At 41.9% G+C, this 15,021-nt stretch overlaps 1 protein-coding gene across 1 annotated transcript in view; it reads left to right on the top strand.

Moving 5' to 3' along the window:
• Nucleotides 1–632: 632 nt before the first annotated feature.
• CLDN10 (claudin 10) overlaps nt 633–15,021 on the top strand; it is a 78,047-nt gene continuing 63,658 nt past the window's right edge. Inside the window, exon 1 of the mRNA XM_020783548.3 lies at nt 633–1,868. Coding sequence (XP_020639207.1) covers nt 1,655–1,868 — 214 coding nt within the window. The 5' untranslated portion in view covers nt 633–1,654. The remainder of the gene's footprint in view (nt 1,869–15,021) is intronic.

Genomic DNA, 15,021 nt, shown 5'->3' with positions numbered 1-15,021 from the left:
TCCTGGGCTCCATGATCACTGCAGATGGAGACAGCAGCCCCGAAATTAAAAGACGCCTGCTTCTTGGGAGGAAAGCGATGACAAATCTTGACAGCATCTTAAAAAGCAGAGACATCACCTTGCCAACAAAAGTCCGAATAGTCACAGCTATGGTTTTTCCTGTCGTGATGTATGGAAGTGAGAGCTGGACCATAAAGAAAGCAGACCGCCGAAGAATTGATGCCTTTGAATTGTGGTGCTGGAGGAGACTCTTGAGAATCCCCTGGACTGCAAGGAGAACAAACCTATCAATTCTAAAGGAAATCAACCCTGAGTGCTCACTGGAAGGACAGATCCTGAAGCTGAGGCTCCAGTACTTTGGCCATCTCATGAGAAGAAAAGACTCCCTGGAAAAGACCCTGATGTTGGGAAAGTGTGATGGCAAGAGGAGAAGGGGACGACCGAGGATGAGATGGCTGGACAGTGTCTGCGAAGCAACCAACATGAATTTGACACAACTCCGGGAGGCAGTAGAAGATAGGAGGGCCTGGCATGCTCTGGTCCATGGGGTCACGAAGAGTCGGACACGACTAAACGACTAAATGACGACGAAGCAGCAAAGGGTGACCACTCAGACATCATTCAAGGTACATGGTGGCCAAGTCCAGTCAAATTATTTTGGCACACATAGGAAAACTCTAAACTTCCTCTTTCTCTTATAACAGTAAAACACAATATTAATAAATAAAATAACTAAAATTTCACTGCTGTCATGTTGCCTAATGGTACTGCCAGGCTTATTAAGAAATGTGCAGTCAACTGTACTGTATAAAATGCATCATAATTCTAATGGCCCACTCAGGTACATAAATATCCAAGTTCTACAGATGTAAATTTGGTGGAGAAAGAGCATTCTGCTGTACTCACTCAACATATTCCTCCTGTTATTGACACCAGGCTGCCTCTGTTAACATACATGAACAAGCAGGACAGGTGAATATACTCTAAAGACAGTATATTACAAAATATATGCTGAATACAAATCATATGTTCACTGTTCACTTCCATTAAAGCAGGAGGAAGGGACCAATGTCTAGGAAAATTTTACTTTCTCAGGACCTCTGGGTTATGAAATGTATGAATTTCCATGATCTGAAAATTTTTATTTTAATCATCTATGGAATTCAGTTCTGAATCACATCTGAGGTTGATCCATGGCCCTTTTAGCCTAAATTTGGCTAAAATCAGTGTCCAGTGGTCCTCTGCAACTTGGACTCTGCACTTATTTCTCAGTAATGTGGTTTGTTGTGTTTCAGATTAACCACAAATTAAGCATTAACTTAATGCCTGAATATCAGGGGGAACAAAACCCAAAATATAATTTAAAAATAACATTCCAGAATTGCTGATTTATAATCTTACACTAATATCTGCTGCTACTGCCGTATATTTCCCACAATATTGGATTATTTTTCTTCCTATAGAAGGCTCCATGTCTTCTGTTTTGAGATGCTGGCGAGACATGAAGGCAGACCAAATTTAACAGCTACATTAACATCACTGTGACACTTGTTCACATGTAATTTGCTAATGTTGTACTAGGTGGCGAAAAAACGCTCCATCATTTCCCGTCTGACATAACAAGTCACTGGAGACGCAGTGCCACTTTTGGAATATGTCAGGAAAACAGATCGTAGCGCTCCTTTTTTGTCTTTCTGGAATAGGAGCAATGATTGCTGCCACGGCCTCCAATGAATGGAAAATAACCAGCAGGGCATCCTCTGTGATCACAGCCACATGGATTACCCAGGGCCTCTGGATGAACTGTGCAGGAAATGCTATGGGTGCTTTCCACTGCAGACCTCATCTGACCATCCTCAAGGTCGAGGGTAAGCAAGCTAAAGGAAGTAATGTCTTCTCAGGTGGAGGGCCATGTTGTCTGGGCAACTAATACTTTTAATCAGCACTATGCGTCGAAATTGGATGTTCTTTTGGACCACTGGGGTTTGAGTTTTGGAGGAGAGCTTATAGGAGTTCAAAAGAGATGCTCCGGCCGCCCTGAGGTCTTCAGGTTTCACACTCAGGAATTCAAAATGTATTTTTAAAAAAAACAAACAGGCAAGGGCATGCCTTTTAGCATATACCAATGGCGTTTACATCTGTACATATTCACTAGTGGATGTCAACATCCAAAACAGGGTGGTGGTAATAGGAGCAGCTGTCAGACAGCACGCAATAATGCAAGCATCAAGAATGCACAGCTAAAGATATCAGTCATATTTTCCATTCAAAAAAAAAAGTGGCTTGTAGGCCCAGCCAGTGCTGCACATGATCAGAGTGATCCCCTTTAGAATGGGATGGATCAAGTGCACCTTGGGTCTGTGTGGGATCCCCTCTAGCTCCGGGTGGTCTTCTGTCATTTCTCAATTAAAAAGAAATGGGCTTCCTGGACTAAAACATATGGCGGGGGGTAATTATGGTCCCAAATGACCAATCACAGTAGCTAGAAGCTTCAAGGGGGGGGCACAACCGGCCATATTTCTGACCAAGTAAATTGAGGGGGTAAAGTACTTGGAGAGGCGTTTCAGAAAATGTGGTCATGGTTATGGTCTCTTTGGCATTGTATGGAGGCTGGCAGGAGCCCCCAACCCCTGGCTGCTGTCCTGCTCTGCTGGAGAACATGGCTAGAATCCTTTCCTGCCTTTTGGCTTTTTGGGTGGGTAGGTTGGCAAATGTCCAGTGACGCTGGGGACAAGGTTTCCTGAATGTTCTTGGTATGTTTCTCTTTCACTGCACTGCAGTTTTTCAAGCTTCTTCCTTTAATCCTTCCATTTAAATTTTTCCATTGGGGAAGATAACCCCCTTTTGAGTTGCTTGATATCGACACAGAATGACAGCCATGTACTTCCTTCCAAGCCAAGAAGGGCAGAGGAAGACAAAGGCAGCTGCTTTGGGGCCTGCAAAAGCTTTCTTGTTGAATCCCTAAAACCAAACATTGATTATAGTCATATCTATCTATATTGCTATTTACTACTTCCATCTACTGTATTTACAATTTATTTAGCAACACAGTAATCTTCCAAGGTAGACCCTAGTTCAGTACTGTCCACACTATCAGTGACTCTCCAGGCTTTGAACAGGACCTTCTCCCCAAATGCTATGTGGAGACCTTTAGGAACTGAACCCAGGACTTTCTCCATGTTGTCTCTGTGGTGGCCACATCGCCTTGGAATTCACTCCTATCTGAGGTGTGATCAGCCCCATCCCTCCTTGGTTTTAGGAGATAAGTTAAAATCTAACTTGTTTGCGCAAGCCTTTCATGGCCTTACCCCAGAGTAATCTGGCTTGAGTAACTGGGTTTTCTTTTTGTGCCTGTGGACTTGCATTGTTCTGCCGCCTACTATTATTATATTCTGGATCTATACTTTTTTATAGTTATTATCTTTTTTGTATTTGTTATAATATATTTTTGGAGATTATGTCCTTTGTCTGTTGTTTCATTTGAATTTTATTATTGGTTTTGTCATGTATATTGTGCTATTTCGATTTGTTCGCCACCGAAAGCAGTATGTACACACACACACACACACTCACAAATACATACACACACACACACACACACACACACACACACACACACACACACACACACACACACACACACACACACACACACACACACACACACACACATGCATTGTACCATGGTGGGTGGAGCTACTGTCCCATCTACCCCAATATTTTTTATTCTTTCACCTTGCATTACCTAGTCTCATCCAAGACTAATAAACTGTACTTTCAATATTTATGAATCATGAGGAAAGTAAGCTGTAGTCCATCTGGACTGTTTATTACGAGTTTGTAAGTTTATGCAGGAAGAAACTGAGAGTAGCTCTTCTCCAAATGAAACAGCAACAGCACAACCTAGAATGACATTTAGGAATTCTAATTTTAGCCTCTCTGCGCAAGAGCTGCTGAGGCACAGTATTACACTACTAGGTGACATGAGATTCTGAGCAGTAATCAAGCAATTCAAACCACTGGTTACTATGCTTACTTTACTACACAAATACATGGGGGGAGAAGAAAGAAAACAAAACACAACAGAACAAAGTCATGGGGAACTGTTTGCAGTAATAGTGTCTACTATAATTTTGGCTCCATGGCTGTGTTACAAATACTAAAATCCCTAACTTATGTTATATTCTCTAGTCATATTTGTTTCTGGGCCCAATCATAAAACATTTTCCAGATTTCTTTAACATGCTTTTGCACCCTATGTGTTCATAATTTTGGCAATATTCTGTGGCACCGAGTTCTATGTTTCCATAATATATTTTGTGCAGGGATTTTTCCTTTCATGTCATTGAAACCTGCTGCCTATCCATTTCTGTCTCTGTCTGTTTTTAATATTTTGAGAGCTTGTGTTAATTGTTTGATATTTGCTCTTTCCACATCAGTCACAATATAGTTATACAGCACTGCATTCCAGTCACTCCTGGGATGGTGCTCTTCCTTGACTTCTGCTTACAGCATCATAATTTGGATATTCTGATGCCATATTCCTCTCTCCACAATCCCCTGAATGTCAGATGCCTGGCTTCTGCATACCATTTTAAAAACATATGAAGCCACCAGAGTTTGGAAATTTTAGACCAACACCAGGCAAGGATTCTCAGAACATTTGGGGGTGGGGTGTGTGCATGGGCTTCAGTCTGCCCGAATAATGCTTGAAAAATAATGTCACTTGAAGCAAAACCATAACCCAGCATCCTCAGTGAAAGATGAAGCTGGGATGATTTTTATGTTCCCTCCCTTAAAAGTCTTTACACAGGAGGTGAAGGCCCATCCTATTACTGAAGCAGTGTAGACTTAGCTGGACTGCTTGTTTAAAAAGTGTGCTGCTTATATACTACCCCCTAGCACTTACTGTAAAACGCACCATTTACTGATCATGGAAGGCGTAGTGAACCTCGAGCCAGCCACTTGAGATCGAACCTGGGACATGAGCAGAGTTTTGGTTGCAGTACTGCAGTTTAACCACTGCGTCATAAGGCACTTATCACAAGGAAGTGCAAGTTTGCCCTGTTTGAATGAAACAGAAGATGAAAGATTTATTAGTCAGCATGAAAGAGTGGCGGAGAAAAGCTTCTGTTGATGCAAGAAGGGGTTCTTGTTCTTTCTGTGACTTCAAATGTACTAACCTGTATCAGTTCCTTACCTGCCTCATACCTCACCTGTTTCTTATCTGTTGAGGATGGTTCCATATAAGCCATTTCCTTTTTCCATTCAATTTCATTCAAATAGACAAATTTGCAGCCTAGGATGGCCCAAAAGAACTGAATTCCAAATGTAGGAACTTAGTTCTTTGTGTTTGCCAGTTCTACGGCAGACCTATATAGTTCCTGTGATATGAAAAAAGATGTGTAAATCTAGTTTTAAAAGGCTAATATAGAAAGAGGAAGTGTGGAGTGACATGTGTAGACAGCATGCACATTGATGTGTCAAATAGTAGCAGTAATTGGTAGTAACAGTAATTTAAGCATATAACTTTAATTCATTTTCAAACCTAATGTTTCTAAGTTCTGTCCTCATATTATTTTTATACTTATAGAAGTGGGGCTAAATAGTGGAGGAGGACTATAACATCATTGAATTTCTGCTGTTTTTGTGTTGTTGTTTTGCATTCTGTTGTGAGTGATCAGGCAACAGTGAAGTGTTTCAGAGAGAATTATTTGATTTCATAGGCCAGCAGCCTATAGCAACTAGATTTTTCCCCTAATGAGTAATGAAAATGAAACTACAGTAATAGTAACTAGATTATTTTTGAGAAAGCAAAGAGGTACTTTTTAGCAATCAACTGTAACAATAACTTGTATTTCTGGGTGGTTGGAATGACCAGTGAAATTCCCTCCCTCTCTCTCTCTCTCTCTCTCTGTGTGTGTGAAAAGGTTCGTTATTTCCCTCAGGCGACCCCTCCATAATGGTGTGAAATGACAACGGACGCATCTTTTTAAATTTAACATCAGAACTTTTACTTTCTCCAACATCCACCTGCACTTCTTCAAACGATAACAATGGTTCCAACACCGGCAACTGGCCGTCATTAATAACATTCAAATTTTGATTAACATCCCATTGAGTCAGTGATGTGGCTCCCCACAGGGTTCCTTGGGCGCCATCCGAGGGCTTGGGAGACTCCTCACTGCGCAGATTGTCCCACAGCATCGATGACAGATCCATCCTCTTTCATCCGGACCCTCAGGGAATGATGCTACTGCGCTTTCCCTAGCCCGTTGTAGTTCGACTTCCCTCGGGGCCACGATCACGTCCCACTCCCAAACAGTTATCCTTTGGGGTATCCCTTGAGGATCAGGAGGGTTAGGCAATAAAACACCCACCTTTAGATTCGGAAAGTCCTTTACCAACCCTTGAAATCGGACTTTCTCGAATGCTCTCCGTCTTTCCTCTCTCTTTCTCTCCTCATACGCCTTTACTACCGAACTGAACCACACGACCCCCTCCTCATCCTTGTATTCCTCCCCAACTGTCACTTCTGACTCCTCCCACTCCCCCTCGGCCAAACACACCTCTATCTTCCCCTCCCCCTCTCCTTCTGTTAACTCTTTTTTCTCTTCTTCGCCATTTTTCTTGTTAACCTGTTGTTTCTTTCCGTTGTTATTGTCTTTTATTTTGATTTCTGCGGACGGCTCACTTCTACTTTCTAACCCTTCACACTCTCTTTTTTTTTAAATTACCCTTCTACATTCTGGGGTGAGCATAATAATAGGCCATGTAAGCATGCCTGTGTGTTGGGGTGAAGTGAGGGTATATGGCTTCCAGAAACAATTCTTCCACTGCCAGTAACAGCAGTATGGTGAACATATAATTCTCACAGCAAAACTCACAGTGCGGCCACTTATGATTTCTGTTATCAAAAATGGAAGCAGACAACCATGCTGGCCATCTACTGTGCATTCCCTGGCACCCACATGTCTTCAGGTCATTGCTTATTGCAACACAATGGTTTCTGCCTACAAGCATTCCATAGGCAGTTATATTGTGTATCTTTTATCTAAAGATGTGATACCTGATTAACTATATTAACTATATAATTAGAGACAAAGAAGTTGGGCAAATGGACTTTGTCTGTTATTTTTTTCATCTGGCAATGAGAGGCAAGCTTTTCCTGGAATACTTCGTTTTTAAGTGCCCATTTGTTCAGAATGATGAACCCTGATTCAGGTTTCCAAAGGAAATGAGGATGCCGGAGTTTAATATTTCCTTTCCCAGAAGGTGAACTTCCAAAAAACGCATGGATAGAAGTTCCAGGACTTCCATGAGTATATATAACCAATTAAAATGGAATGGAATGGCTCCCTATGTGAATCAAAACAAATTATCTAAAACTAAAAATATTCTATTTTCAGAAGAAACGTGGAATAGTAAAGATGCAATGAATCTTAATTTAGTAATTTGCACATGTGTATAGTTTGTCTTTTGCTTTCAGTTTAAGTCTGTTTCCTAGATGTTTTAATGTTGGTTATTTTTATTAAGATAAAAACAAAAAAGGGGAAGGGGGAATGTTGAAGAGCATCAGGCCCAGGACTCAGCCTTATGGGACCCCACTTGTTACTTCCTCCCAGTTTGAGAAGGAACCATCGATAAGCATTCTCTGAGGATGGTTCTATAACTCAATGGGTATCCATCTGACAGTTGTTCTGTCCAGGCCACACCTACTTAGCTTGCTAATCTGAACATCACGGGGCACTTGTCCAAGGCTTTGCTGAAATCAATATATATTACAAAAAGGCGACCCTATTTAGCCCTCTCCAGTCCATTCCAACTCAGCTCTGTAGACGAGGTCATTGTTCCTCTAACTTGAAATGTGCTAGAAACACATACCTATACTAGAATGTGTTATCAAAACTTTGCAATGAATTTCAGGTTCTGTTTTCTCTGGAACAGGAAGTTGTCCAGAAGATAGTGACATGCTGCAATCCACAGTGCTTTATACACTTACCTATGAATTAATACCACTAAATCCATTGGGGCTTACTTTCAAGTACAGTGCACAGGATTGCCCTGTTAATGCATTTGGCAGAACTTGGAAAATTAGCACAAAAGGCCTACTTAATTAATATTGTAATTGAAGGATGCAGGAATCTACTTCAGTTTAGTGGGCAATGTTTAAATAAATTAAGTAAAAGATAATATTAAATATTACTTTTTGAAATATTAAGTTTTTAATTGTAGAGGAAATAGCATATGTTACCGTGGTTTACACCATTCCTCCCACTGCATTTTTTTCTTTAATCCTTCAATTGGCTCTTTTTGTAACTTAAGTTGGCTTCCCCAATCTGGAACATCCCAGATGTCTTGGATTTCAAACCTCACAATTCAGTCACTGGCTTGAGATGGTGTGATTTGTAGTCAAAGACACCTGGAAAGTGTTGCCCAGATTGGGAATTTCTGCATTAACATTGAACTAAGAATCATTTAGGTTGTTTCTTCATCTTTCAAATACAGTGGATTGTTTGTCTGGACTGAAACATAGCATAAAGAATGCTATCCTTATTCCAGTTGAAGGACACCAAGCCAATGCACTGCTGATATGCAACAAGAAGCATGTACAAAGATTAATCAATAAATCAAGGGTGGGCAATTCTTAATCAGATATTTATGGAGTGCCTCTGAGCATATGCAAGACATTTTTCTACCCTCCTGAATAACAGCTCCTTTTGCCTCATTGTCCACTCAGAATCAAGGAGCATGATCTACAGAGATCAACCATGTGTTTAGTTGTTTAGTCGTGTCCGACTCTTCGTGACCCCATGGACCAGAGCACGCCAGGCCCTCCTGTCTTCTACTGCCTCCCGGAGTTGTGTCAGGTTCATGTTGGTTGCTTCAATGACACTGTCCAGCCATCTCATCCTTGGTCGTCCCCTTCTCCTCTTGCCATCACACCTTCCTAACATCAAGGTTTTTTCCAAGGACTCTTTTCTTCTCATGAGATGGCCAAAGTACTGGAGCCTCAGCTTCAGGATCTGTCCTTCAAGTGAGCATTCAGGGTTGATTTCCTTTAGAACTGATAGGTTTGTTCTCCTTGCAGTCCAGGGGATTCTCAAGAGCCTCCTCCAGCACCACAATTCAAAGGCATCAATTCTTCGGCGGTCTGCTTTCTTTATGGTCCAGCTCTCACTTCCATACATCACGACAGGAAAAACCATAGCTTTGACTATTCGGACTTTTGTTGGCAAGGTGATGTCTCTGCTTTTCAAGATGCTGTCAAGATTTGTCATCGCTTTCCTCCCAAGAAGAAGGCGCCTTTTAATTTCAGGGCTGCTGTCTCCATCTGAAGTAATCATGGAGCCCAGGAAGATAAAATTTGACACTGCCTCCATATCTTCCCCTTCTATTTCCCAGGAGGTGATGGGACCAGTGGCCATGATCTTAGTTTTTTTGATGTTGAGTTTCAGACCGTTTTTTGCACTCTCCTCTTTCACTTTCATTACAAGGTTCTTTAATTCCTCCTCACTTTCTGCCATCAGAGTGGTATCATCTGCATATCGGAGGTTGTTGATATTTCTTCCGGCAATCTTAATTCCGGCTTGGGTTTCTTCCAGTCCAGCCTTCCGCATGATGTATTCTGCATATAAGTTAAATAAGCTGGGGGACAATATACAGCCTTGCCGTACTCCTTTCCCAATTTTGAACCACTCAGTTGTTCCATGACCAGTTCTAACTGTTGCTTCCTGTCCCATATATAGGTTTCTCAGGAGACAGATAAAGTGGTCAGGCACTCCCATTTCTTTAAGAACTTGCCATAGTTTGCTGTGGTCCACACAGTCAAAGGCTTTCGCATAGTCAATGAAGCAGAAGTAGATATTTTTCTGGAACTCTCTGGCTTTCTCCATAATCCAGCGCAAGTTAGCAATTTGGTCTCGAGTTCCTCTGCCTCTTCGGAATCCAGCTTGTACTTCTGGGAGTTCTCGGTCCACATACTGCTGAAGCCTACCTTGGAGGATTTTGAGCATAACCTTGCTAGCGTGCGAAATGAGTGCAATTGTACGGTAGTTGGAGCATTCTTTGGCACTGCCTTTCTTTGGGATTGGGATGTAGACTGATCGAGATCAACCATAGAACATGTGTTTTGCACAGAGGATCCAGTGCTCTCAGACATAATCTCAGGCACCTTCAGTTTATTAAGAAATAGGCAGCCTGTGGGCTGTATGAATCCCCGTGGAGTCCAGAGATTTCCCCTTTGCACCCTGGGCTCCCCATCATCCTAAAACCATTCTTAACAAAATGTTTCAAAAATTCCCCTTGTGCCTTGTAGCATTGTGGGGGGGAGAGATGACTCTATTGTTTTGAGGCAGCTCAGCACTTCTGGGGGCCATCACTTACCTCTGGTTTAAAGAATGAAATAATAATCTGAGAACTGCTGAGATGGAAGGGACCCTATGGATAATCAAGTCCAGCCCCTGTCATGGAGGCACAGTGAGGAATCGAACTCCCAACCACTGAGATAACCCAAATGTATTAAATCTTCTCTTGGTGTTTGTCCTCTCAGTTCCCACTGGAGGAAGAGCTGAGCTGCCAGAGATGTGTTGATTAATCTGATGCCCTCTCTTTCTCCCTCCTACACAGACACAGGCATCTCGTTCTCTCTGTCCTCTTCCTGCTTTTGTTGTTGCCATAATCAGCCCTGCCTTTTCCACTTATCCTGGTTGCTCAGGCGCTTTCTGCGCCTCTACATTTGTAACCAAGGTTCCCTCGAAGGTGCGTTGCTGTGGGCATGCAGGTGACTCCAGCCCCCTCTACTAAGCATTCCCTCCTCCTCTGCTTGCTCACAGACAGAGATTGTTTAGAGTCCCTTTGGTTCTGGTCACAATAGAACCACACACCGGGTGGGGGGGGGGCAGCGTTGTGCGTGTGAGGGGCAGAGCCCTGCCCAGCAGGGCTGAAAATTAGAGGGAACATTCCTTTTAAAACATTTTCATTTTCATCTGTAACCTTTAAATTTCAATTGATTGAGAACTGAATAAATAAGTTACTGTTCTAATAGCATTTGGGCAAAATTAGGATTAAGATTAAATTATTAGTCTAATTAATTAAAAATAAAATGCTTATGTCAAGCTCTGGAATATCTACATCTAAGTGTTCAGTTCTTTTAAAAACTTTCACTTTATGAATGTGGGACATTGTGCTTCTGTAACCATGTTTCAAAATGTCAGAAAATGGCCTGATATTGCTAACCAATGTCACGTCAGCATCGCTAGAAGGAAAAAGGACACCAAGCTTTACTTAGCCTGAATGTTGCCAATACAATGGAAATAAAGTCTACAGGATACCATCTTGTGCCCATTACCATTCACAAAGGGACATCAAGTAAGAGAAAATCCCAGAAGCTGATGCCCTTTTGCATTAGTAAACCATTTCTCACCCAATCACAAAGCAATTATCATGGCTGTTGTTTTTTTGACAATTGTGAATAGTGAGAGTGATTAAATGCAACACATACAATGGAGAAACATACACACCCTTTAACCTCTCAGTTAAACTAAGGTTGCCATGCCCACTCCCCAGAAGGCAGACTAGAAAGCTATCTTCCAGTTTCCAAACCCTTTCCTTGGGGTAGGCAACCTGAAGAAGAAAAGCTATATTGATCCAAAAGCTTTACAAACATGTTGTGTGTGTGTTTTCCAAAAGTTGTCTCCTTGCCTTTTGAAATAAAAAGAGAGAGCGGGTTGGGAATTAGCAAATAATGTCATTGGAAACCAGTCAAAATCATGTAAAAGAAAAGCAATGAAGAAAGACAGAGGGAAAATCAACTCATTTGAAATGTGGTGTTGGAGGAGAGCCTTATAGATACCACAGACCACCAGAAAGGCAGGTACGTGGGTGCTTCATTTTCATTTTGTTTGATCTGTTTTAAATCTGGGGACATTTAGCGGCAACTATTTATTGAATCAGGGGTAAAGTTCTACCTTTTAAAAAAATCCTGACTCAAAAATCCTGTGCCCAAAAACCCTTTCCGTTGAGGGAGCTGACACTTGAATGTCAACAACACAGCCTAAGGGCTCCCATAATTAACAACTAATGTTCATGAGGAAGGCATTACCACAAAAGACACATTAGTGATCCGAATGGAAAATTAGAGCTTTCCTTTCTAAACAGTGGTATGGGAAAAAGGCTTCCAGTTGTGCTGAAAAGGTAGAGGAGGACTGAAGAGTTACAGAAAATCCATCATCAAAAGTTAAAATCAGATAGTGTTCCAGAAATGTGATTCTGGCAGACCTTTGTGACTGAGGAATTGTACTAGTAAATGAAACCCAGGCTTACCTCCCAACAGCCAATTACAAAGCAACACAAATTAATTTGCAACCTATGGGAGGTGTGAAAATCTCCTACTGTGACAATCAGGCATTCTTAGCAGCTGAGGAGCCGCCCTCTTCTAACAAAAAGTTATTGTAACATACAGTTTGACCCTTAGGTAAACCCTTCTCCCCTTACACTATCACCTTGATTCTGCTGATCCTTCATTTAAGAATATAGCACATTAAGTATAACCCCATCTATAATGTCACACAGAGTTTGGCATCATTAGCTAAAGCATGCTCTAGAGCAACCATCCAGCAGAATGCGACTGTGATCATAATGGGTAACTAATAAGTATTTTATTATTTTTCAGAAATAGGAACTAAGTTACTTTTGGAAAATCAAACTATTGGGGGCTGTCTTAAAAAGTAACTAGCTATAGTTTCTAAACTAATTTTCTTAAACTCCGCTGTGGTTCAGACTGGCAGACAAAACTCTTCCCATCCTGCTTTTTCCTCCAATGCTGCTTCTCCTTCCTCCACTCAGCTGCTCAAATAATCAAGTTGGGACTTGCTCTCCACAATTTTTCTCAAGATAGCCAGCATGACTGGATCACTTATTAAAGAATTAAGTAAAAACACATTCCAACCCTGATTTTAAAATATTTGGCAACATTGTTTCAAATGAGATAATACAAGCATTATGTGGTACTCTTTAAACTAATTCAACTCCGAAATGAATCAAAGACTGAATTCATAAGCTTTTTTGACTCAGTATTCAGAACTAGCAATGCAGAGGATAATTTTAATCACATTGAGATATTTATTTTCCTTTCAAAACCATTGCTACCTGCTTTGGAACAATGCATTTAAAGTATGATTAGAAATTTAATTAGGTATACATTAAACAAACATTGAGCTTTTACATAGTCACTGAAGTATTGCTCAGCACTTTGAATAAGTAGGGATTTGATGGGTCACCTACTCTATAAGTTCCATTGATTCAAAGGGCCTCCTCTAGTTGACTTACTATACAATTAAGTTACAACTAGAGTAGACCTATTTGAATCAGTGGAACTTATGAAGGATTGGATTCCCCAAATCCCCATGGGTTCAGTGGGTCCACTCTGAACTCATTGACCTTCACATTCCCTTGTCTCATAATCATACTGTTCCCCATTTTTCCTCCCCAAGGAATAATACAACACTACACTAGAGATTTGTGTCACTCTCTCCTGCTCTGGCCAACTGCTGTATTAGAAAGGCAGAAGAGGAGGCATTTCTTAATAGCTGGAAGTAACAGGGAAGAATTTGGAAGTGGAGCGAAAGGTAGGGAGTTCGATTCCCCACTGTGCCTCCCTGACAGAGACTGGACTCGATGATCCTTCCAGCTCTTCAGTTTTAAGATGATGATGACGATATTAAGCCACTATTTAGACCATAATTCCTAGCATTCTCACCATGTCCATGGGCTGACCCTTTCTGAGAGAGCCTCTTTTCTGGCATCACAAAGTCCATCTTTTGGTCTAACCCATGTGGCAGTCTTTTCTCCCCTTTTTCACCTTTTTCTTTACAAGCCAGTGCTTTGTCACTTGGATGACCAGTCAATGAAGCAGCATGCCACTTCACAATGAGTAAGGAAAAAAATCCAGCTTTCCCCTGCTCCCTGAAGAAGGGGAGACAAAAGAGGAGATGGAGGGGGATCTCCCCCCACGTTCTTACGCCTTTTTCTTTACAGTTCAGCACTGTGTTGTTTGAGTGGCAAGCCAGTTACATATTGGGGGCCGGGGAATCCCAGCTTTCCTCCAATCCCTGTGGAGGGAGAGAAAGGAGAGAATGTGGAGGCATGGGGGCTTGGAGGGAGGGAGAGGCTAACTAAGATTGCTTAGCGGTATGGTGTGGTTTCCTGTCCTGAAACCACCCAATCCTTGTGTATGGATGCAAGGATCATTCTAAATGTCAGACTGCACTTCCAAGCAACCCTATTTAGCTCATTCCAGTCAGGAATAACTTCACTATCTAGTTGCACCATTACATAAGAAGGGAGCACTCAGCACAGATTCACAGTGGCTGCCCAAGACAATGTTGGCTTGAATCACATTTTCATACCTCAACACTGGCAAAGCAGCTACCATGTTTTCAAGACTCACAAATAGAGTATGGCTCAATAAGAAGCTGACAGCATACACTAAGATCCAGGGCTATAGAGCCTGTGTCCTGAGCACACTCCTGTACTGCAGTGAGTCCTGGGCCCTTCATGCACGGCAGGAGAGGAAGCTGAACATGTTCCATATGCGTTGCCTCCGATGCATTTTTGGTATCACCTGGCAGGACAACGTTCCAAATAGAGTAGTCCTAGATCGAGCTGAAATTTTTGGCATGTATACACTACTAAAACAGCGACGCCTACGTTGGCTCGGGCATGTTGCAAGAATGGCTGATGGTCGGATTCCAAAGGATCTCCCATATGGAGAATTAGTGCAGGGAAATCGCCCCAGAGGGAGACCACAGCTGCGATACAAGGATATCTGCAAGTGGGATTTGAAGGCCTTGGAAATGGATCTCAAAAGATGGGAAACCCTAACATCTGAGCATTCAGCCTGGAGGCATGCGGTGCATCACAGCCTCTCCCAGTTTGAAGAGACCCTTGTCCAGCAGGCTGAGGCAAAGAGGCAATCACGAAAGCAGCAAAATCAGGGAGCTAAACGGGGCACGGATTGTA

Source organism: Pogona vitticeps, chromosome 3, assembly GCF_051106095.1.
Source record: "Pogona vitticeps strain Pit_001003342236 chromosome 3, PviZW2.1, whole genome shotgun sequence".
Taxonomy (NCBI): Eukaryota; Metazoa; Chordata; class Lepidosauria; order Squamata; family Agamidae; genus Pogona; species Pogona vitticeps.
The sequence above is the reverse complement of the archived record's forward strand: the minus strand, read 5'-3'. Positions and strand labels throughout refer to the sequence as shown.